At 46.4% G+C, this 25,272-nt stretch overlaps 1 protein-coding gene across 1 annotated transcript in view; it reads left to right on the top strand.

Annotated features, from left to right (window-relative positions):
• LGMN (legumain) overlaps positions 1–23,477 on the top strand; it is a 35,879-nt gene extending 12,402 nt beyond the window's left edge. Inside the window, exons 3-14 of the mRNA XM_027521182.1 lie at positions 8,686–8,783; positions 9,892–9,973; positions 11,334–11,419; positions 12,502–12,577; positions 13,173–13,235; positions 14,528–14,594; positions 15,754–15,872; positions 15,960–16,049; positions 18,133–18,333; positions 20,212–20,382; positions 22,534–22,601; positions 22,892–23,477. Of these exons, the coding sequence (XP_027376983.1) occupies positions 8,686–8,783; positions 9,892–9,973; positions 11,334–11,419; positions 12,502–12,577; positions 13,173–13,235; positions 14,528–14,594; positions 15,754–15,872; positions 15,960–16,049; positions 18,133–18,333; positions 20,212–20,382; positions 22,534–22,601; positions 22,892–22,934 (1,164 nt within the window). The 3' untranslated portion in view covers positions 22,935–23,477. The remainder of the gene's footprint in view (positions 1–8,685; positions 8,784–9,891; positions 9,974–11,333; positions 11,420–12,501; positions 12,578–13,172; positions 13,236–14,527; positions 14,595–15,753; positions 15,873–15,959; positions 16,050–18,132; positions 18,334–20,211; positions 20,383–22,533; positions 22,602–22,891) is intronic.
• Positions 23,478–25,272: the final 1,795 nt, after the last annotated feature.

Raw genomic sequence — 25,272 nt, 5'->3', positions numbered from 1 at the left:
TAGGAAACTTGGCTTGATTAAAAAGTTATTTTCATTGGCAGTATACCTTTTTAATACTTCACCCAGACCTGACCCTGGCTTCCCTGGTGGCTCAGATGGTAAAGAATCCGCCTGTAATGCGGGAGACCCAGGTTCGATCTCTGGGTTGGGAAGATCCTCTGGAGGAGGGCATGGCAACCCACTCCAGTATTCTTGCCTAGAGAATCCCACGGGCAGACGAGCCTGGCGGGCTACAGTCCATGGGGTCACAAAGAGTCGGACACGACTGAGCAACTAAGCACAGCACACACACAGACCTGACCCAGTGAAAGAGGACTAATCCGAGTATTAACTACCCAGCTCAGTTTTCTCCTCTGCCTCTCACCACGAGTCAGAAAGATGGGGTATTAAATACGGGTCACTGATAGCAGACTGGCTGCTTCATCAGACACCCTGGTTTTTATATAACGAACTTTAAAAACCCTGTATTGGTTAAACATTATTCAGTGTAGGTATCTGATTACCCTTTGCTCCCAGGAAATTTTTTTAAAGTCTTGCTAGTTTCCCTGGGTAAACTACTTCATATCAAAATGGAATGAAGCAAGTAAAGCAAAAAGAAGTGGGCACAGACTGGAATTTCTGTCCCTAAAGAAGGGCGGATGCTGGTGCTAAAGATGGGCAGAGGAAGCGTGGCTGCTGAATCATGGTTGGCCTCGGTTCATATCCCTGCTGGCCAAGTTCTCTCCTTGGCCAACTGCTGACACTTGCTGTCTTGACTTTAGAGACTGAGCGTTAAAAGAGCGTTTGAGGTATAGCCAGTTAACACCCCAATACAAAATAAAAAATTAAAAGTGTGAGGGGAAACAAAGAGCATTTGAAAGAACTTTTCCCATGGAACCTACACAGACTTTTTCTTTTCTGCAGAGACTTTTTTTTTAATTTATTTTATTTTTTAACTTTACAATATTGTATTGGTTTTGCCATATATCAACATGAATCTGCCACAGGTATACACGTGTTCCCCATCCTGAACCCTCCACCCACCTCCCTCCCCGTACCATCCCTCTGGGTCGTCCCAGTGCACCAGCCCCAAGCATCCAGTATCATGCATCAAACCTGGACTGGCGACTCGTTTCATATATGATATTATACGGTTTACGTTTTCCTTGAGTGAACATAGCACTTGTTATCACAAATTTGTTTAGGGAAGATTAGTATACTGGGCACAGTTAGATTGTTGCAGAGCGTTCTTATATGCTTTATGATGGTTATTTAACCTGTGTTGGTTACATTGAATTGGATTTCTCTGTTTTCCATTTGGGGCTGGGATGAATGGATGACAGTGAGGGAATTGATGGGTCTGGGCTGATGCTAGTGGGATATGTTGCATCTTGAGTATGGGCTTGGAAGGTCTTGGAGGACAAATTCCTGCAGTGGTGGAGGCAGGAGCCAGACTCCAATGCATGGATGACAGGAAGATGTCCCTTGGTGCAAACCACACAAAGGATGTTATTTACTGGCTAATTTTCCGACAGGCTTGTGATGGGGAGAAAGAAGAACATAGGTCACCAGGGGAGGAATGGGACTAGAGGAAGGTTTCTTTCAGTACAGAGATCTCAGTGCATCGAGAAGGAAAATTAAGTGGATTGAAGGTGAAGTTCACCATTGTACAAGGCATTAGGAGGATGTTGGGATATGGGGGGGGGGGTGTTGGGAGGAGAGGAGATGTGAGCCAGGAGTCACTGGGAGAAAGGGGCTTGAGGGGAGCTTTGAGGTCACTGCTGGGCAGTGGGGCTCTGAAGGAGAAGGTCTGACATGTTGGCAACAGAAGAGGTGAGGAGCTGGGAGAATGCTGACGTCCCCTCCCCTCTGCTGGTCTCGAGCTGGGGGCTGTGGTGGAGAGGAAGGGAGTGCCACCTTTTCCTGGGAAGGCTTCAGGAGCCTCCTTATGAGCATCCATGGGGCCAAGAGGAGGCAGAGAGGGAGAGGGAAAAGTCCAGAACTTGTACATGTTGAAGTTGGGAGGAAAGAATAGGCTGATGGAGGGTCTAGTGGCAGTCATTACACTTGTGAATGACCACCTTTCACTTTATATATTTAAGGGTGTGTGTAATTACCACTTTTTAGAAACAGCTTTATTGAAGAGGTATGTTTCCATGCCATACAATTCACCTATCTCATAGTACAGTGATTTTTAGTAAATTCAGATAGTTGTGCAAGTGTTACCACAGTTCAGTTTTAGGACATACCCATCATTCTAGAAAGTTCCCCCGTGCCTGTACTCATCCCAGCCTCCTGCACCCAAGGATTTGCCATTTGCCTTTATTGTCTTGCCCTCTCCAAAAACTTCATAAATGGAATCATACAATGTGGAGGTTTTGGTGTCTGGCTTCTTTCACTTGGCATAATGTTTTTATAGTTAATCCATCTTGTTACAAAGTATCACTTTTATATTTTAAGAAAAGAAACAGATGGAGAGCAGAGCTGAGCAGGACTGAATTAGGGGAACGCAGTTAGCCCAGGAGGGCTGTCTTTGTACAAGCCAGATGCTGGGCCGGGCGGTCGGGACTGTCAGTTGTGGACTTGCATAGACCCCCAGGTGTAATTCCTGTTCTTCCCGAATCTGGTGTGTTAGTTTGAACAAATGATGTAATCTCACTCCAAACCTCTTGATTCTCCTCTGGAAAATCTGAGGTGGTGGTGGGCTTAGTGAGTGAAAGTTGCTCAGTCCATGGAATTCTCCAGGCCAGAGTACTGGAGTGAGTAGTTGTTCCCTTCTCCAGGGGATCTTCCCAACCCAGGGGTCGAACTCAGGTTTCCCATGTTGCAGGCAGATTCTTTACCAGCTGAGCTAGCTGGGAAACCCAAGAACACTGGAATGGGTAGCCTGTCCCTTTTCCAGTGAATCTTCCTGACCCAGGAATCGAACTGGGGTCTTCTGCATTGCAGGCGGATTCTTTACCAGCTGAGCTAGCAGCCCCCTCACCCTTGCCCAATGCCCAGACTCAGGGCTTAGCCTCAGCAGTGCTCAGAGCATGTGCCAAGAAGGGGTACTATACATATTCTCTCAATGAGCAGCCCATGAACTCTTGCCAGCCCCTGCCTGGCTTCAAGGTGGGCCCCTTGGCAGTGACGCCAAGTATTTCAAGAACAAGTCCTTTGCCTTTGCCCCAGGTCAGCTTAGTTAACCTGGGTTGCCCAGGTTGCCCTTAGTTAGCTTACAGTTAGCCTGAAGTGGGGCGGCATGATCAGTGACTGGACAGTGACCTCTACCAGGAAATCATGGGATGTGTCAGTAATCCCATCTCCCTACGCTGAGAGTTGAGTCAGCAGTCTCTGTTCAGTGGCCCAGAGGGCTCTGCCCTCAATATCAAGTCTTGCTCAACACCTTCCTCTCACATGGCATTTCTGTTTTTAAGGGAAAAAATGCACAGAGATAAGACATGCTCCAGGAAAGTCATTCAAGTAACCTTTAGCACTGTCTCCAAGTCACTTGACTTGGCTTAACCTTACATTTATTTCTTTTGGGTGTTAGTGAGTGCTTGACTCGGACCGAAAGCCCCTTTGAATTGAGAAGGTTGGGAGGAAACCAAGTAATTCCAAGGACCCAAGAGAGGATCACTGCTTGGCTTTGAGACCTCTGTGTGGGAGGCAGAGCATGAGGCATGGTGGGGGAAGCCCTGAGCCCTTCCTGAGCCTGTCCCCATCTGTGAAATGGACATAAAAGAGTCTGCCTGTCAAGACGGTGGTGAGGAGCCCAGGAATGTAGGGGAGCACTACCAGGATAGGCTGAATGTATTTTCTAAAATATATGGTCTTACTGAAGCACATTTTACAGATTGCATATAATTCACCCATTTTCAGTGTTCAGTGATGTTTTACTACATTTAGCAAGTTGTGCACACATCACCATAAATCAGTTTTAGAACATTTCCATCTCCCCAGTAAGATCCCTTGAGCCAGTTTCCAGTGCCCAGCTGGAGGCAGCTGCTAGTGTACTAGTCTACTTTGTCATTCTGTAAGTTTGCCTTTTCTGAACATACCATATAAATGGGGCTGTGCAACGTGATCTTTTGTGTCTGGCTTCTCTTAAGGCCATGTTTTTAAACTTTATCTGTATAGCGCGTGTCAGTGCTTCATTCCTTTTATTGCTGAGTAGCATTCCATTGTGTGGTCACATCACATTTTGTCTGTTTCCCACTCAGTGGATATTTGGGTTGTTTCCTTTTTTTTTTCTTTTGCCCATTTGAAGCATTCTGCTAAGAACATTTGAGTACAGATCTTGGTGTGTATAAATGTTTTTGTTTCTTCTGGCAGATACCTAAGAGTAGAATTCCCAGGTCATGGGGTAAATTTATACTTAACTTTTAAAGAAACTTAAACTACTTTCCAAAATGGCTGCATCATTTTACGTTCACGCAGCATGGATGAAGCTTCCTGGCTTATCCTCACCTACGCTTGTTATTGTCTGTCTGCTGTGAAGTGGTAGCTCACTGTGGTTTGAGTTTGCATTTCCCTGATAAGTAATGATTGTGAACACCTTTTTATGTGCTTATCAGTTGTTTTTGATTGAACCAGTTTTACTGAGTACAAGAGTTCTCTGCACATTCTACATACAAGTTCTCTCTCAGATATATGTTTTGCAAACACTTTGCTCTCACTCTGTTGCTTATCTTTTTACTTTCTTACTGGTGTCTTTTGAAGCACTAAAATTTTGAATTTTGTTGATGTCCAGTTTATCTTTTTTTTTTTTCTTTTATAGACCATGCTTTTGGGGTCATATCTATGACATCTGTGCAATTACAATTCAAGATTTCAAAAATTTTCTCCTGTGTTATCTTATAAAATTTTGTTTTAACACTTAAATTTAAGTATGATTCATTTTCAGTTAATTTTCATATATGGTGTGAAGTGAGAGTCTAAGATCATCTTTTTGCATGTAAATATCCAAAATTTCCCAGCACCATTTGTTGATAAGATTCTCCTTTCCTAGGGTAGTTCTGAAAACAGGAAGTGAAAGTTCTCCAGCTTTCTTCTTCTTTTTCAGTATATATATATATATATTTTTTACTAGTGCAGTTACGTACAAATTTTAGCATTATCTTGTCAATTTCTGAGGAAATCCCTGCTGATCAGTTTTTTAAAAATTTTTTTGAGGGGGAGAGGAGAGGTATTTTAATTTTATTCTTTTATCTTTTGTCTGTACCGCACGGCATGCGGGATCTTAGTTCCCCAACCAGGGATCGAACCCATGCCCCCTGCAGTGGAGACACTGGAAGTGTGGAGTCTTATCCACTGGTGTTGTTAGTTGCTCAGTCGTGCCCGACTCTGCAACCCCATGAACTGCAGCCCATCAGGCTCTTCTGTCCATGGGATTTTCCAGGCAAGGATACTGGAGTGGGTTGCCATTTCCTTCTTCAGGGGATCTTCCTGAGCCAGGGATTGAACCCAGGTCTCCTTCACTGCAGGCAGACTCTTTACCAACTGAGCTAGTGTTTTAAAAAGTTTAAGGGTGGTATGTCTTTTAATCCATGAGCACGAGATATCTCTCTGTGTATTTAGATCTTTAATTTTCCTCAGCAGTTTTATAATTTTCAGTTTACAAGTCTTGCACTTCTTTTGTTAAGTTTATTCCTAAGTTGTTTTTGTTTTTTGGTGAACCTGCTTTTTGGTGTCTAACAGGAGAGATAAATAATAGGCTGCTTTGCACTGAGATGAGTGGGTAGGTGTGCCTGCTTACTCCAGTTTCATTGAGAAGGTTAAATCTGACATAATATTGGTTTGATTTTTTTTCTTATGAAATAGAAAACAAATATGTATATAATGTGCCTGCAATGTAAAGAATAATAATAAAACGAATACCTATGTACTTTGTACTGAAATGTTGTTGCTGAACCATGAAAGACGCTGGGATTCTTGGGCTCCGGAGGAGAAGAATTCAGTCTGGGGCCAGAGATGAGGCTTGATCACTCAGAGCTTTTGTGTAATTTTTAGTAAAGTATAAAAGAGATAGAGAAAGCTTCTGACAGAAACATCAGAAGGGGGCAGAAAGAGTGCCCCCTAGCTAGTGTTAGCAATGGAGTTAAATACCTTTTAATTAAGTTATTACAATGAATCAAAAGAATGTCTAGAGGTTGTAAGATCAGATCAGATCAGTCGCTCAGTCGTGTCCGACTCTTTGCGACCCCATGAATCGCAGCACGCCAGGCCTGTCTGTCCATCACCAACTCCCGGAGTTCACTGAGACTCACGTCCATTGAGTCAGTGATGCCATCCAGCCATCTCATCCTCTGTCGTCCCCTTCTCCTCTTGCCCCCAGTCCCTCCCAGCATCAGAGTCTTTTCCAATGAGTCAACTCTTCGAATGAGGTGGCCAAAGTACTGGAGTTTCAGCTTCAGCATCATTCCCTCCAAAGAAATCCCAGGGCTGATCTCCTTCAGAATGGACTGGTTGGATCTCCTTGCAGTCCAAGGGACTCTCAAGAGTCTTGAGAGTAAAGATCTTACTAAACCCACTCCCATAATTTACATTTTAAGATAACAGGATTAGCCAGAAGGTTTTCAGGAAGGAGAAATTGTCCTCAAGCAGGATGCATTGTTGTTATATAATCCCTAGCACAGAGTTTAAACTGAGTTGTTTGTTATATAATCATCAGTTCCAGGCTTAAAGATAAAAACCATTTTATGTGACTAAGACTGAGGAATTTAGAGGAAAAAACCTTTGTCCTTTTCTCCTCCTTGAGAATTCCAGACCCCTCTCTCCTTGGGGACCCCCGGACTTCTTATCAACCTGCCTAGGAATTGACTCTCTCAGTCCCCAACTGAAGAAAAAGAAAATTATTAGTACATTGTCCCCTGTCTGGTCCAGTCTTCACCCTGCCAGAGGGCAAGTTCCTTAGATTTGTTTTAGAGTTTACCATCTGTGTATTTAACTAAGCAACATAATGTTTACTTTAGCCTGTTTTGACCTTTATATGAATGTAATCATAAGGAGATCAGTCCTAGGTGTTCATTGGAAGGACTGATGTTGAAGCTGAAACTCCAGTACTTTGGCCACCTCATGCGAAGAATTGACTCATTGGAAAAGACCCTGATGCTGGGAGGGATTGGGGGCAGGAGGAGAAGGGGATGACAGAGGATGAGATGGCTGGATGGCATCACTGACTCGATGGACATGAGTTTGAGTGAATTCCGGGAGTTGGTGATGGACAGGCAGGCCTGGCGTGCTGCGATTCATGGGGTTGCAAAGAGTCGAACACGACTGAGCGACTGAATTGAACTGAATCATAGTGAATATTTTTTTTCTATCATTTGTTCTTTTTCTCATTATGTTCCTGAGATTCATGTATCTTGAAGCATGGGTTGTATTTCATTCATTTTTAGGTATTCCATTTGTGTGATCTTTATGGTACTCCCATTACATGAACATCAGACAGTTTATTTTTCTGTATTTTCTGAAAGCAAGATCAGGTTCTGGAGTCAGGATGCCTGGGATCTTTCACTTTGAGCTGTGTGACTTGCACAGGTCACCTCCCCTCCCTCAGCTTTTAGGACCTCACTGTGAAATGGGAATCACTATCACAGAGGGTTGTGATGAGAATTGAATGAGATGGTACCTAGAAAGTCTGAGCATAGTGCCTGGCAAGTAGAACAAAGTCCATAAATGTATGAGTTTTCATATTCAGTTATCTATTCATCTAATAGCTCTTGAATGCCAGGTCTTGGACTCACCCACACAACATTTAGCAACTGTATTTTGAGCACCCATTTTTGCTATGAAGTCCGTTTGTTTGGGACATGTACAGGCAGAATGCTGGGTTTGGTGGTGTGTGAGCTTTATTTCAATTGCTCTGCTAAGAGCTGTTTAGAACATGATCTGTGGACATCCAGTTTCTGAAGCCCTCTTCTTTACAGAAGCAAATAACTGGGCACGGCATTTCTTTTATACTCTGCCCTAGGAAAGACATAATTAAATAAAAGCAGAAAGTTAGGTAACGTTTTCCCCTTTTGTCCTCAAATGATTTCCATGTCATGGAGTGTAGTCTGTATCATTTGAAAAAGGAAGCAAAAATTGTCTTGGCCTTTTTATGGACAAGGAATCTCATTAGCAAAGTTTTTCTTTTACCTTTACTATGGTCACCCTTGTTATTTTTTTTAAACTAAAGAACACATTCCTCATTTTAGCTCCTGAGCTGAATTTTTGAGTTTTTCACTCAGTTCTCTGAACAGCAACTGTAGCGGTTAAGGTTACTGGAACCAGAAGAGTCCTGTGTGATGCAGAACTAACCGCTAAGCTTTTAATCTGTTGGTTCATCATTCTGTCATTCTGTTCTTCAGCCCTAAATCAGTGCTTTCAGGAGACTTTTCTATGGTGTGGAAAATGAAAATAACTTATTCAGGGCTTTCAAAAGCCCTTGCTTCCTGCAGATGTGGTGGTGGTGGGTGGCGGTGGTAGTTGTGTGTGTGTGTGTGAGAGTAGTCCACATGTTACACTAATTGCCTGATGAGAGTTTCATGGTGAAGGGTGGATTTTTAAAAATTGAACTGAAAAAGATAAATGAATGTGTTTTAAACTGATTTAAATACCTGACCAATAAGGAGTGGGACACAGCACGTCTTCCATGAGAAAGAACACGCTGCTCATGAAAACACTCAAATTGGCTTCTTCTGGACAAAATCTAACACTTGACAAAACCCCTTCTCCCAGGCAGATGCATGCCACGCCTACCAGATCGTTCACCGAAACGGGATCCCTGATGAGCAGATCATCGTGATGATGTATGACGACATCGCCAACTCCGAAGAGTGAGTATGGAGGGCTTTGAACTTGATGGTGAGGAACTTTAGAGCGTTTTAAAAAATACACATGGATTCTCAGGAATTCTTGGTTGGGCAGCCTAACATTAGAATGTAAGCTGACTCCCAGCTGAAATTCCACCCACCTATTTCATGTAGAGCTTTGACCATAACTTGGTAGAACCCAGCAATGACAGGGACATAGCAAATGGTGGTGAAGGTGCTGAGGCTCGGGCTTTGCAATGCTTTAAAGCATGAGTTCCCTCTCGGCTTGGAGAACTAATTCATTACTAGGTTCTGCGGTGCTCGTTCCTGAGCTCTGTGCCAGGGCGCTTTGGAGGCCTGTACACAGGAGGCTCCTTTGTAGCTTAGATCCTCCCACCCTTCTTTCTATACCTATTTCCTTTTTTAAAAAATTGCTGAATTTAATTTTATAAACCGTTCTCTTATGCCTGCTTATCTGATTTCTTGAGATCAGAAACAGCAGGTGTGGGGGACTTCCCTGGTGGTGTACTGGTTAACATTCTGAACTTCTGTGCAGGGGGCTCAATCCCTGGTCAGGGAACTAGATCCCATAAGCCAAGTGGCTCACCCTTTCCTCCCCCTGCCAAAAAAAAAAAAAGCAGCAGCAGGTTCGGGTAGGACTCTAACCCATTCTAGTCTCCCAGCTCCTCAGTTCCCAACTGTGGCCTTTCCGACGATCACATGATGGTTCCTAACCCATTCTGAGCTTTAATGCCTAAGCTCTTGCATCAAAGCCTTGTTTTCTGTTCTCTCTCTGAAAGTAGTTTTTCTCTGAGAGATCTCTTGATGAGATCTCTCCTCCAAGATGCAAGCTGGTATCCAGCAGGAGGCCAGGCACACGAGGGCCTGGGTTCCTGTCCTCGGTTTGCAGAGCTCAGCCCTTCACTGCTCCGGCCGGGAGCTCAAGACTTGTGGGACCCCAAGACCCTCGGGCTACTAAAACCACATGTTGGGGACCTGGGTGGGTGATGAGAAGTGTCTGTGACAGTCATGGCTGTTTAGTCTTTTTACGCTTAACCGGAACATATTTATGAAGATGCAGATTTCAGAGATACATCAAATTGTGTGCTTCATTGCATCCTTTGATTTTCAGCAATCCCACCCCGGGAATTGTGATCAACAGGCCCAACGGCTCAGACGTGTACCAGGGCGTGCTGAAGGACTACACGGGCGAGGTGAGGCGGAGCGCGGAGTCGGAGCCGGCGGGGTCTGCTTCGTTTCAATGATGGTTTTCCCCTCTTTCTTGAACTTCTGGAATCAGGACCTCATTAGACGGATTTCTGGCCAACGTTTCATGTTTATATTGAGATTTGTGCCTGAGGCATAATTTCTGTGAATTTCGAAAGAAAGCAGAGAGAAAAAGAAAAAAGTATTAGTGGTAGTCTGCCAATCTTTTATTTCTAGTTTTATTATACTTTAAATCTCAGTAGTTTTCTTTCCGTAATACCTGATTTTCTTAAGATACTGCCACTAATCTGATTATAAATTATTTGTGTCCTTTTCTGAAAATCAGCTTTCTCAAATGCCAGCCCTGGTACAAAGTAGTGTCTCTGGATTTTGCTGAGATAGTTTTCCACCATTATTATAATAGTATATCACTTCCAATGATTGAAAGTCGTCCGAATTGATTGGCCAAAAAGTTTGTTCGGTTTTAAGTAAAACTAAAAGACATTTTCCATTTTCACAATGAACTTTATTGAACAACATATTCATTAATTGAACAAACTTTCTGGCCAACGCAGTACATTGACACATTTTTGAAAACACCATAATTTCATTAGCCTCCTGGATTTCATACCCTCTTTTTCTTAATTTCAGTGGAATCTTTTAGGAACTAATGTTCCTTGTGAGAGAGAAACATTTCTATGAAGTTTAGCAGTTCTTCCAGTTTTATTTTTCTCTTTTAAATTCAAGAACAATTAAATCAGATACATCATTCATCTAACATAGATGATCCCATTTTTATGAAATTGTTTCCATAGATTTATTTAAGGAAATGTCCAAAATGTAGGTGGTGGAATTTCTGGTGATTTATGTTCTTTCCTCTGTGCTTTTCTGTAATTTTTTTTTTTTAATAATCAGATATCATTTTATAAAGTCGCCTTTAAGGGGTGTTTTGGGATTCAGCCTTTGAGGAGGCAGGCCAGTTGCAAAGGTCGGCACTGAAGTCTCCGTCTCCATCTTTGTTGTCTCTCTGAGGCCACATGCTCTTCCTCTGCTCTTTGTCCCTCCCTACCAACATCTTTGGGTTTTTCCACCTGGACTTTATAATGGTCAAGAAGAAATGGCAGGCTTGCTGAACGGCATCAGCCAAAGACAAGACGATGCCTGAGACAAGGTCATGCACACGCGCCGGGAACACTGACCTTGCTCTGGGTCTTTCTTGGTGGCAGATTTTTTTGAAGGATGTATTTGCCCTTCATCCTTAAGCCTTGGAGGTGTATGGTCATGGCCTGGGCCCTCTGCTACAGACTCAGCACTCTCACTGATTTAAAGTGACTGCTACATCTGATTTCAACTCCCAATTTTTCGTAGGATGTCACCCCGAAGAATTTCCTTGCTGTGTTGAGAGGTGATGCAGAAGCAGTGAAGGGCGTAGGATCTGGAAAGGTCTTAAAGAGGTAACGTCTGTTTTATGGCTGTCCCTTTTTTCTGAATGACCTGGTACTCCAGAATCGAGAATTCATACAGGCCTTGTTCTTGCTTCTGGCCTGTTTACTGGTGAGAGATTGCAACGTGGGGACCTTTGTCCTGACAGCCTGCACAGAACCTGTGGCTTCTTTCAGCAGCCGTTTCTGTAACAAATTAACCCTATGATCCAGGGTCCCTCGTTACTCTTAATGAAATGTTCCCCATCGCTTAAACCTGCTGCTAGTCTATCGGAACACCCTGAGACCAGCGTGAAGCTCTGTGGCCAGTCAGGTTGAAGGACCCCCACCCAGCCTCCCGACGACCTTGTGCTCTGATGCCAGGTCAGCCCAGCGGGAGGAGGACATTGATAAATCTCCGTGTTGGGGACAACTCACCCTGGTGCTTGCCCTGCTCTCTGTGGGTGAGGGATGTCTCGTGTAGCATCTCTTTATGAAGCATTTTGATGTGATGTCAGGGAGCTCGGGAGCATGGCCTCAGAGTCTCAGATACTAGGCAGCTGGTGCTGCTCAAGTAGCTCCTGTGAGTTAGAGCAGAGAGGGACGTCTGAGCGGGATGAACCAGGTTGCTTCCAGTGAGTTGTTACATCTCTGCCATCTTGGAACAGGGCCCTCAAGTGAGGGAGCACCAGTGGGCATCCCAGGCTGTGTGCAGGCCAAGGGCCCTGAAGGGCACTTGGAACTGCAGGACCACGTTTGGTGGCGTGTCCTGGCTCCCTTACTCGTTTGGGGGATATCTAGTAGGAGAGTGTGGCCACCTGGGATGAGGCCCAGTGGCTATAGGCCCCCACTCTCCCGATCACCCTGGGCTGTCTGCTGAGTCCTGGCCTTCCAGGCTCTGGGATATGCCTCTTGGTTCAGAGTAGCACTCAGTGGGATCAAAGGGAGCAAGCCAGACAGCGGTCTCTTGTGCTCCTCCTCCCACCTGGTTGGGAGACTGTAATCCTCAGGCTTCTCCTTAAGTGTTTTGATTGGAGTGACTTTTCAGAGTCACGGAGGCAGAAATAGGAAACGGCCCACTTCGACTCTCATGCTTGATGTGTATCTCTTGGCAGTGGCCCCAGGGACCACGTGTTCGTTTACTTCACGGATCATGGAGCCACTGGAATACTGGTGTTTCCTAACGAAGATGTGAGTTTCTTAATGTTTTAGAAACAAGCTGTGGGGAACTCCCAGAGGTTCCACCTCTGCACTCTCACTGCCAAGGGCCTGGGTTCAATCCATGGTCAGGGAAATAAGATCCTACAAGCTGAGAAGGGTAGCCAAAAAAAAAAAGGCAAGCAGGGAGAATGGAAACAAAACCTCGGAGTTGGCAGTACACCTGTGATGTGTGTCTCTAATGTCCTACGGGGTGGTTTGTATGCGGCTGGTGAGTGTGGGGCTGCATTTAGCAGCTTGAAATCTGTCCAGAGGCGTCTCTTCTGGCAAGTTTTCCCTGCGTGTCTGCTGACATCACATCAGTCGCTGTCCCTGAACCTGGGTGCCTGCACGAGATGCAGTCATAGAACACAGCCCCTGAGTGCTCCGGACAAAGTGATGAGGAAGTACCTCTGCATGTAAACAAAGCCGTTGATGACATTCTGGGGTGATGCTGTGCACCATGATTACCTCTAAGGATTTCTAAATAAGAATTTATAAGGCATCACTAGGGCTTGATTAGTGGGTTATCCAGCACATGGTTTCTCTTGATGTGTTTGGTCTGAGTGTCCATATTCTTACCTTTCAGCTTCATGTAAAGGACCTGAATGAGACCATCCGTTACATGTACAAACACAAGATGTACCAAAAGGTAATGTTGGTGCTTGGGGCAGCTTTGGGGAAGGGATGTGAGGGAGGCAGTGGAAGCAGAGCCCGCGGTGCTGTGATGGGCTTTCTAACTCTGGATTGGCTGTGTTTTGTTTTTTTTTTGGAAAAGGTGTCCTTTGTGTCAATCTTGACTTCTGGTCTCCCAGGAATAACTTTTTTTGTGATTCTAAAGCTTCAGCTGTTAGGTCAGAATCACTGGCAATCTTGTTAAAATACAGTGTGGGGACTTTACTAGTGGTCCAGTGGTTGAGAATCTGCCTGCCGCTGCGGGACATGGGTTTGATCCGTGGTCCAGGACAATCCCAGGTGCCCGGGAGCGACTAAGTGCGTGTGCCACAACTGCCGCCCCGCACTCTAGAGCCCAGGCTCTACAGCCAGAGAAGCCACTGCGGTGAGATGCCCTCCCACCTTAACTAGAGAAAGCCCGCACACAGCAACAAAGACCCAGGGCAGTCAAAAATATAAATAAATTTAAAAAAAAAACAAAAAAACACAGTACGGACCCCACCCCAGCATTTGGCTCAGTGTTTCTGGGGGAAAACCTGAGGGTCTGCTTTTCCAACAATGCTCCTAGTCCAGGGACCACAGTTTGGAGATTGCTCTTTCTAGGATTGTCACCAGTCTGGGGCAGTTGGGGAGGAAAATACCATCTTATTCTCCCTTTGGCCCTCTCTAGCCCCTTTTGCACCCTGCATGGAGTCTCCATAGCTCTGGCATGTTTGTGTGAGTAACGTGTTTTGCTTCTGAAAATTGTACCCTGCATTGGATAGAAAATCAGTTTTCCTTAGCATCATGTATGGCTCCATTTTCCCTGCATTATTTCAACTAATAGATCATCTTATTTTATAGCCACACACAAGGATCTTCCCTGTAGCTCAGATGATAAAGAATCTGCCTGCAATGCAGGAGACCTGGGTTTGATCCCTGGGTCAGGAAGATCCTCTGGAGAAGGGAATGGCAATCCACTCCAGTATCCTTGCTTGGAGAATTCCATGGACAGAGGAGCCTGGCAGGCTACAGTCTGTGGGGTTGCAGAGAGTCAGACAAGACTGTGCGACTACTACTGCTGCTACTAGCCATACACAAATTTAAGTCCTTCTGGTTTGTATGACAACAGCATCCATAGCCTCCGGCAGCAGCTTCTTACAGCACAGGTGTCTCCCAAAAGGGAAAGTCTCTTGAGAAATGGGTCAAGAGAGTGGCAGAGCCAAAGTGGCCTTGGTGAGAGGTCTGTGCCTGGTCAGGGGGAGTTCACTTGTCTCGTTTGCCTCCTAGATGGTGTTCTACATTGAGGCCTGTGAGTCTGGGTCCATGATGAACCACCTGCCACCCGACATCAATGGTAGGTGGTGGGCACACTAACCTCTGAGCTGGGCTGGGTGAGCACTGTGTTCTGCAGTAAAAATGGACATTTGCTGATTCTGCCTATGGGAAGAACCAAGTGTCTTACAGAAGCAAGGGCCTAGGGTAGCCTGGTGCCCAGAAGTAGGGGGATACTTGTGGGCAGCTCTGGGCTTCTATTCCTGGAGGATTAATGGTCAGGGGGTGACGTGATATTGCTCTGTGCTGCACTGCTGGGTTCTGGTAGGGCTGCTGCTGCTGCTAAGTCACTTCAGTCGTGTCTGACTCTGCGACCCCATAGATGGCAGCCCACCAGGCTCCCCTGTCCCTGGGATTCCCCAGGCAAGAACACTGGAGTGGGTTTTTATTTCCTTCTCCAATGCGTGAAAGTGAAGTCGCTCAGTCGTGTCTGACTCTTTGCAACCCCATGGACTGCAGCTTACCAGGCTCCTCCATCCATGGGATTTTCCAGGCAAGAGTACTGGAGTGGGGTGCCATTGCCTTCTCCGTCTAGTAGGGCTACCTAAGTCCAAAATTATAGTCTCTGGACTGGCCTCTGTCATTTGCAATGTGTTGTTTGCTGGCTATCTAGTCTTGGAAAGATGACTTATCCCCTTTTACTCTCAGTTATCCCCATCTGTAAAATGGGAATAAAGATAGTGTCTGTTGGGAGAGTTACACTTTTTTTTTTTGAAGAGTTACATTTTAAGTGATGACATTTATCCAGCATAGCTCTGAGTCCATGGTAGCTAGATAGTAAGTGGTAGCTCATAGATTCAGTCAACCTAAATGTTTCTCTAATATTAGTAAATGTTCTTTTTCTCTGGAAATGAAATGAAATCCATATCCTTCAAGATTCAGCTATTCTGATCTTTTAGCACTTTTCCAAAACAGCTTGATGTCCCATTAAGCATGCCTGGTTGCTCATTGTAACAAGTGTCTATCAGTTGGCTTCTCTTTCTTCCACCTTTAATTTTAGACGAGTTACTGTAACTGAGTGAACAGGGCTGGAGGTAGGGAGGTCTCCCTGTCCTCCCTGAGCTGATCACAGGGGACGTGCTTTGATTGCACCAGGAAAGGAGGGGAACTCAAGCTTCTAGGGGAATCCTCAGACAGCCGAGGATAAAACACTCCTGAAAGGTGCCTTTAATTCCTTGCAGTTTATGCAACTACGGCTGCCAACCCCAGGGAGTCGTCCTACGCCTGTTACTACGATGAGCAGCGGTCCACGTTCCTGGGGGACTGGTACAGCGTCAATTGGATGGAAGATTCAGATGTGGTGAGCCGTCAGGGGGCCAGCTGCTCAGTGGAGGCTTAGCTGTCAGCTGCGATGGTCAGAGGGCTTGAAACGTTTGCATTTTTGCAGGAGGATTTGACCAAAGAGACCCTCCACAAGCAGTACCAGCTGGTGAAATCCCATACCAACACCAGCCACGTCATGCAGTATGGGAACAAGGTGAGTAGGGCCCTCGCAGGCCTGACAACACCCAAATCTTAGGCTGACTCACCAGGAACGTTCATCCCCCGGCAAAGAGAACCGGGATCCAGGGGGGTGAGGAATGACTGAGACAGGGCTGGCTCTGCCTCTCACGGCCACTCTGTCCTGGAGAGTCTGCCCAGGCTTTGGAATCAGACTCAGGTTCAAACTCACAAAGTTCTGAGGCTTTGGGCCACCTACCTGTTCTCTCCGGATCTCCGTCTCCTCCTTGGTCAGAGCCCTAGCACGCAAGGTGATTGGGAGCCCAAAGTTGGTGGCACATCCCCAACACTAAACACAGACCTAGTGCCTGGTGAGAGGTTAGCAAATAAGCTCGTCCTGCGAGTGTTGTGGCTTTGCTCCCTGGAACCCCACACCCTGGATGTGTCCAGCCTTCCTGCACTTGCAGGATGTTATCTTGCCCCGTAGGCTCTAAATTAGAGACGTTTATCCCCTCCAGCTGTGAAAGGACCTAGGTAGTCAAATAGGTAAGTCCATCAGGGCTATCCTGACGGAGGTCACATTAGGTGGCTGCTGAAGGCTTGGGCCTCAAGTACCGCTTGTGGGGCCAGCCCTTGGGATGTGCAGAGGAGGTGATGGGGGTGGGGGGCGCTCCCAGTAGTCTGTATGACCAGATCCCCTCCAGTGGCCTGCCACCATCTGAGAGCTCACCAGCGGAATTCCTTCCATATAAGCATTGGCCTTCTAGAAGAACTGGTGAGCCAGTCAGTCCAGCTATTACCTTTAGCACTTCTTGGGCAGCGTGTGGATGGGAGGGCCCTGGAGCCAGTCACAGGCCATGAGACATGCACTCAGGAGGCTGTGGGCCTGGTCAGGCTTTTGAGAGGTGGGTAGTGGAGGGGAGGAGTGGAGAGAAGCCAGGGAAGGGTGACTCGGGGGAGGCAGGGTCAAAGATGGCACCACCCTGGCTTCGTTGAGGGATTGGAGGGAGGGGAAGGTACCAGCAGCAACTCTTCTGCCCTGGGCTTTCTGCTCTCTGGAGTTTCCTCAGCATTGGCCATGTCTGCTCTTGGTTGAGGAGGTATGAAGGATTTTGATTTTTTGGCTGTGCCACTTGGCATGCAGGATCTTGGTTCCCTGACCAGAGATTGAACCCATTCCCCCTGCATTGGGAGTGTGAAGTCTTAACCATTAGACCACCATGGAGGTCCCCTGAAGGATCTTTTCTAAGCATTATATTTCTATATATGTATGCCTGTGTTTCCCGGGTGGCACTAGTGGTAAAGAACCCGCCTGCCATTGCAGCAGACAAAAGAGACATAGGTTTGATCCCTGAGTTGGGAAGATCCCCTGGAGGAGGGCATGGCAACCCACTCCAGTATCCTTGCCTGGAGAATCCCACTGACAGAGGAGCCTGGCAGGCTATATATAGTACAGGGGCTTGCAAGGAGTCAGATATAACTGAAGCATCTTAGCATGCACACATGTGCTTTATTTTTTGTTTTAGAACTGTTTCTAAATTAGTGTTTTGGTAATTAGTGATTAGTGTTGCTTGGTTTAGGAACATGATTGCTTGCAGCATTTCTTTTCCTCTTAATTGGGATCCAGTCTGCAGTGACTTCTGTGGGCAGACAGAGCCAGGCAGTCGGGCCCACTTGTTAGACCCTGATGCCAAGTCTGCCCCCTACTCTGTGGCTTTAGCGCTCCCATCTCAGTAGACTCAGACGTCAGCTCTAACCCTGCAGATGCTCTGCATCGTCCTTCCTTCCTTCTGTCACTAGGGGCAGGTAGGTGAGCGTGGGGGTGGTGGTGACACAAGCCAGCGTCACCTGTGGCTGAAATGACTCTGGTCCAAGCTCGGCGGAACTGGGGCAGTTCTGCTGCAAAGGGTGCCAGGCATCTTCAAAGTTCATCATCGGTGGATTTCAGGTGCTCAAATGCATCACCTTGCCTACTGCTGAGGACTGAACTCAAGCTTTGAGGCTGTGGCTGTGACCCTCCTGTGGTCCCGAAACCACGTGGGGCGAACTGTGGACTCCAGGACCGGGGTACGTTCGGCACCTCTGCTCCGCCCGCTCAAACCGACTCTCTCCCTCCCCAGTCCATCTCTGCCATGAAGCTGATGCAGTTTCAGGGTCTGAAACACCAAGCTAGCTCTCCCATCTCGCTGCCCGCCGTCAGTCGCCTTGACCTCACTCCAAGCCCCGAGGTGCCGCTCAGCATCATGAAAAGGAAGCTGATGAGCACCAATGATCTGCAGGAGTCCAGGCGTCTTGTCCAGAAGATCGACAGGCATCTGGAGGTGAGTGGCGGCGAAGCTGCAGCCCCAGCCTCGCCGTGGAGCATGCGTGAGCCCCATCTCTGCCTCCTGACCGTAGTTCCATGTTGGTGGGAACCAGGTGACGGAGCTCTGGGGTCGCCCTCCTTCTACCACGGGAATATATGGGAAACAAAACCTTCCTTTACTCGTGTGAAATGGACACAAATGAGCAGGAGAGTGGCCAGCTTTATTCTTCCTTGATAAACTGGCCTTGAGCTCTTTGAAGCAGGAAGCAAAAGGAGGGGACCTGTCTCTGCCAAGAAGCCAAAGCACATGGATGTTTCTTTATTTACCCCTAGTTGCTTAGGAGACATTTTTACTCTGCTGCTTGGTGAGTTAGTAGCTAATCATATTAAAAAAAAAAAAGTCCAGTCCACAAAAAATTTCTGCTGGCTTAGGAAATCATAGTCACTGCCCCAAATTCTTCCTAAAATGCTTGAGCAATCTTTTACGATAACTGGGTTTGTTTTCAATAGCTCGTCAGTTTGTCTGGAACTGGTTGAATTTCTTTTGAAATTCGAGCTGTGTGAGTAGAACCACCAGGCGTGTACTCTCAAGATGCCTGGCAGAGGCTGACTGTCCTTCCAACAAAGCCAGCCGTGCTGACTCTGCCCACCTCGCCCATTACCCCACTTCCCCTCCCCCCACCCCACCCTACAGTCAGCACAGTCCAGAGACTGATGTGCTGGGACACGGCCTGAATTTTCTAAGAAAGAAAGAAAAAAAAAAATCTATGTAAACTGTCTTAAATGCGTATATCTCATGATTCTGAGTTAGCTACCCCAGGATGGTTTATTTTGTTGTTGTTATCACAGTGTAATACAACAGATCTCGTATTTTTTTCCTCTTAGATCTCTTTGCACTCTTAAAGGTATTGATCCCAAAGAGCTTTTACTTATGTGGGTTATATCAGTATTTACTGCTTTAGAAATGAATACTGAGATTTGTAAAATATTAACTCATTTAGAAATAATAATAAACCCATTTTGTGTTAATATACTTTTTATAAGAAAGAATTATTTTCTAAGATCAAAAGAATATGAGTGAGGAGACTGGCATCACAACATGTTTTTGCAAATCTGTTTTGTGCCCAGCCTAATAGAAGATAGCTTGGTCCCTGTTCCTGTGTCTGCATTCACTCTGTTGGGCTCTGTAGTTCTGGTTGAAATATATAAAGAAAGTGTAGCCTCATACAGATACATAGCTGAGAAAGTAAGGACATATGAAGACTCCTATGGAGTCTTCCTTCCAAGAAATCTGGGGGACCCCCGTGGTCCTAGACGACAAGTTGAAAACTGCTGGTATAAAACACAGATGGCGGGGAACGTTCGGCATGAATGGAACAAACCCCGGCTGGGGAATGGGAGGGTCAGGGGACTCGACCGTATGTTTTGGTTGATGTGGAAGCAGCCGCCCCTTTGTGATGCTGGTTTTCATGATCCGGGAAGAAAACGATGCCCACCCCCTTTGTGTCATTCTGTCTAAGCATCTGCTGGTTTCTAGAACAGACAGAGGTACCTGTGAACACACAGCACCATTTATGGGACCACAGTCTACTTTGGGACACAATTTCTATGCAGCCCCCCACCACCACCCCCGCCGCCTCAGTCTGGGCCATACCTGCCCTTCAGGTATTTAGATTTAAATGCTCCCACCATGCCGGAAGATCTCTAAGAGGCAAGGTATTTCTGGAGGTTTCTAGCTATAAAGAAGCCTTGCGTGCACAACTTTTGCTGCAGAAAGCATCAGTTGGCATCTCTGAACATAGTGGAGTGGGGGCAGTGTGAAAGAAGCATCTAACCAGTCCAGGGTTCTAAGAGAGACTGTGTTAAGTAAAAAGACAAAAATGTCGCTTCACAGGCCAGGAACATCATTGAGAAGTCAGTGCGAAAGATCGTCACCTTGGTCTCGGGCTCCGCTGCCGAGGTAGACAGACTCCTGTCCCAGAGAGCCCCGCTCACAGAGCACGCATGCTACCAGACGGCCGTGTCGCACTTCCGCTCACACTGCTTCAACTGGCACAACCCCACGGTAAGCCCAGACCCTGGGGCCGCTGGCCTCTGCTCCCCGGTTTCCATGGGCAACTATCTTGGCCTTCCTCTGCACCTTCAACTCCAAACCCGAGTTAGTATGGTCCACGGGTATCACACCAGGTGCATTGTAGAAGGTTCCGTCTCGTAGAAGGTTCCGTCTTGTAGAAGGTTCCGTCTCGTAGAAGGTTCCGTCTTGTAGAAGCTTCCGTCTTGTAGAAGCTTCCGTCTTGTAGAAGGAAACAGCAGCAGACCCATTCTGTGGCTTTGGTGGGATGTGAGAGGGGCAAGGTCGTCCAAATTCACTAACCAGTCTTGGTCCCAGTCTTAGTCCCAGACACTCTTAACTGTCCCATTGGCTGGGAGAGTTTACCAGTTATAGACGATTCATCTCCCATTTCTGTTGGCCTTTGAAGAGGACTTCTTTGTCTTCATACTGTGCTTTCCTTGCCAAACTCCACCCTTACCCCTGCCCCTCACACCAGCCACACAGATTTTTTCCCTTTTGGGTTTGTTCTGACCTCTTCCCAAGATTTGTTGCTGAAGTCAGGCCCTGGTGCTTGGAGAAGAAAGTACCTGGTTTCTGCAGATTGTAGAATGTCAGGGTTGGAAGGTACCTAAAAACCCCTCCGCTTTGGTCAGTACTTAGGTGATGCTTGGATCCTTCAAGGAAGGGGTTATTCGCAAATTGTGACCCACAGGCCCATTCCTGCCCACAGACTGTTGAGTTTTTTTCCTCCACAGCCTGTTTTTATAAATAAAGTTTTATTGAAATGCAGCCATAGCTGTGTGTTTTATAAATAAAGTTTTAAACTGAAGCACAGCCACAGCTGTACTCAGTCACACAGAATCTCTTGACTGCTTTCATGGCGAGGCCGAGTTGAGTAGTTCAGACAGCCCACAAAGCCTCAGATATTTACTATCCAGCCCGTGACAGAAGAGTTTGCCAAATCCTGCTTTAGACTTGTGCTCTTTGATACAGTAGTCTCTAGCCTCACTGTGGGTGGCTACTTAAACACGAATGTGCATTCAGTAAAATGAAACAAAATGTAAAACTCGGTGCCTTAGCCACAGTACCCACATTTCAAGTGTTCAGGAGCCGCATGTGGTTAGCGGCTACTGAATTGAGAATGTTATAGAATATTTTCATCATTGCAGAAAGTTCTGTCTGGGCTGTGATATGCAGACCATGATCACCCTCAGATACTTCTGGCCGTGACCCCATGGACTGTGGTCTGCCAGGCTCCTCTGTCCTTGGGATTCTCCAGGCAAGAATACTGGAGTGGGTTGCCATTCCCTTCTCCAGGGGATCTTCCCCACCCAGGGATCGAACCGGCATCTCCCGAGTTACCTGCATTGGCAGGCAGATTTTTTTTCCAGATTGAGCCACCTGGAAATATTATACTCAGAAGATGGTTCTCCATTATTAAGAGGATCTCAGTTTTAATTTTCATTTGTTTAACAAAGCAGTCTCTTTATTTAATAACTTAAAATTTTCCATTTTTTAAAAAATACTTTATCATCGGATGTTACTTTTTTGCCCCTTGGAATCACAGAAAGCAAATCTCCTCTTTCCTCCTCCTGTGAGGTAGCAGATTCCCTTGAAGTGCTTTTCAAGTTATTTCGGTCTTGGCTGCCATCTGGTTTGGCATTCACTTACCATAAGTCTCCCTCGTCAGTTGTTCTAGACCAAAAGCCAGGGTTCCAGGAGGTTTGAGCTGACAGGGGAGCAGGGCCAGGGGTTTCTCATCCGGGAATCCTTACCTGGACTTGAAGGAGCTATAGGATTGTTGCAGAGTGCTGCACATCTCCTGCACATGTGCATTTTTCCTGGGAAATGGTCTGTAAATCACACCAGATCATCCAGAGTTGGGGAGGGGGCATCCCTGACTCAGTAAAGGTCAAGAACCACTGGCCTCAATTTTTTTTTTTTTTTTGGCTTTGCACCAGATGGCTCATGGAATCTTAGCTCCCCCACCAGGGATCAAACCCTGGGCCCTCATTAGTGAAAGCACAGAATCCTAACCCCTGGACATCTAGGGAAGTCCCAAGAACCACTGGTCTAGATGCTGTACATATTCCCAACTTAGGAGTTGATCCTGTTATAAAGGGATGATGTCTGATCGTGTCTTTTTGGTTTGTTTTCCTCTAGTACGAGTATGCTTTGAGACATTTGTACGTGCTTGTCAACCTTTGTGAAAACCCTTATCCAATTGACAGGTAAGCCGGTACTTGGCATTTAAAGGGTCAGTGGGGGTGGGAAGGTGAGGAGGTGGGGTCTTTCTGAAAGTAGAAGGGTGTATGCAGCTCTGCTGTCCCCTTCTCCACGTGGGTAGTTTGCTTCTGCCTTTCACTGTGGACGAATTCAAGACAGATGCATCCCCAGGGGTGCTGGATTGGGTGGGTCTGTCATACACGACTCCCTGTTCCCTGGCGGGTTCTCTCTGTCTTCATTTGTTCCGAGTTGAACGACTTCCGGCTCACCACCTCCTCCTTCCGGTTTCTTACAGAATAAAATTGTCCATGAACAAGGTGTGCCATGGCTACTACTGAAACACTGCCTCCTTGAAGCTTTACCGAATGTGATCACCATCCCTTACAATGTGTGCTAATCAGAGACTGGAGAGCTGCAGCCTGCGGGAGGCTCCGCTCCCCCAGCCCCAGCGGCTGTGTCCTTCTTGGGATGCCGTCAGGCCACTGGAGCCACGCTCCAGGCCTCTCCCAGGATGGCTTGCTCACCTTTACCTACTTCCCCCAGCACCTACAGGTCCTGTGTGATCCTCTGAAAAGCCCAGAGATTTGGGAAGCCCTGTGTTGAGAAGGGTGTATTTGCTTTTTAAGAGGGTGTTTTGCCCTTGACGTTTAAGGAGTGAGAAGTTCACTGGGACTTATGTAGCCAGTGAAAGAGTCTTTGTTCTGAGGAATCTGACATCAGAACCTCTTAAGTCTTCACATGATTTTCTGGAAGAGGGACATAAACCCCAAATGGAAAACTATTTTTAGAAAATAGCATAATTTTGGATTGCTTTTATATTTTATTTGGCAGTAATGGACAAGTCTAACAAATAAAGATTTATCACTGAACCTGAGTATTAATTTCAGGTCCCCGGCGTTTTTGTTTATGTTCCTGGCCCCTCCTGGTGAAGCCCTCCCCCTGTCTGTCTGTCTCCGATCCCCTTCCCCGTCCCACTGGTTGGCTCTTCCTGCCAGTTCCCCTCTCCCCCAACTTCCTGTACTTTTCGGCCTCCTGTGCCTGTGTTCCTTGCTGTGCCTTGTGCCCTGGAGTGCCTGCCCCTCCGTCTGGCCCATCCTCAAGGTGTATCTGAATGTGCCCTGTCTTCCTCAGCTTCCTGCCCTCCTCTGTCTGTTGGCATTTGCATTTCCCTTGGATCTTTTCCAGCACGTGTTGGGGTCTGCCATATACACCGCACATGGGGTCTGGGAGGTTATCTTTGAGGGCAGAGGGTGCCTGTGCTACCCTTGTTTCTCTTGGCCTGGTGTCCCACAAGCTTTGTGAAAGACTCTTAAAAGGAGCACTAACTCTCCCCAGGCAGTAGAATATTATGCGGCAACAAAAAAGAATGAAGCTGTGATACAGCTCCAGCATTTAGCCCAGGGAAAGCAGCCGGTTACCTAAGACCCCTGTATTACATGATTCCACTTGTATTTAAGGTCCAAAATAAACAGGTCTATTGAAACAGAAAGCCTACCAGGCTCCTCCGTCCATGGGTTTCTCCAGGCAAGAGTACTGGAGTGGGTTGCCATTTCCTTCTCCAGAGGATCTTCCCGACCCAGGGATTGAACCTGGGTCTCCCATATAGTAGGCAGATGCTTTACCATCTGAGCCACCAGATACTTAAGGTACAAAATAAACAGGTCTATTGAAACAGAAAGTAGATGCATGATGCTGGGAACTGGGGAGAGGAAATGTGGAAACAGTCAATGCTAATGGGGATGTCAGAGAAGACAATGGCACCCCACTCCAGTACTCTTGCCTGGAAAATCCCATGGACGGAGGAACCTGGTGGGCTGCAGTCCATGGGGTCGCTAAGAGTCGGACACGACTGAGCGACTTCACTTTCACTTTTCACTTTCATGCATTGGAGAAGGAAATGGCAACCCACTCCAGTGTTCTTTCCTAGAGAATCCCAGGGACGGGGGAGCCTGGTGGGCTGCCGTCTATGGGGTCACACAGAGTCGGATACGACTGAAGCGACTTAGCAGCAGCAGCAGCAATGGGGATGTGGATTATTTTGGGGGTGATGAAAAATGTTTGGAAGCTGATAGTAGTTGGTTATGCAACACTGAATGTACTAAAATCCAGTGACTTGTACACAACAAATGGAATGATATGGTTTGCTAATTATGTTTCAGTAACATTTTTAAAACTAAGCCATATAGCTAGATGGCTGTTTTAAATAGAAAACAAAGAAAAAAGGAACACTAAACCAGGACACTTCTGACCACCTGTACTTACGTTGTGTCTTCTTTAGCAGTGATAGATGCCTTTAAAGTTTGGAGGTAGAGACTGAAAGTGGAGATATTGTTAAACAGGGTTAATTCCAGGGTGATGCTTCTGTTTCTAATGGGCCCGTTTTTAATCAGGTTATCCTTTCTCTGAGAGGCTCTTAATACAGTCAATCGAGTGACCAGGATAAAGAACTTTTACTGTCCTACGAATCTAGGGGAGCTTGAGGGTTTTAACAAGTATAAGAAGCATATGGTGTTGAAATGTTTATCACTAAAGCTCAAGAATGGGCAACCCTGAGGGCTGACTGATGTTCAAAAAGTAGAATTTTTAAAAGGAATCTCTTAAAAGACCTCAAGATTCAGGTAGGAAAAACTCTATTCTTCTCTTTTCTAGAACCGTTACCTACGCTTGTAACCCTGC

The sequence above is a fragment of the Bos indicus x Bos taurus genome, chromosome 21 (assembly GCF_003369695.1).
Source record: "Bos indicus x Bos taurus breed Angus x Brahman F1 hybrid chromosome 21, Bos_hybrid_MaternalHap_v2.0, whole genome shotgun sequence".
Lineage (NCBI taxonomy): Eukaryota > Metazoa > Chordata > Mammalia > Artiodactyla > Bovidae > Bos > Bos indicus x Bos taurus.
Note: the sequence above shows the minus strand (reverse complement) of the source record. Positions and strands in the feature narration are given on the sequence as shown.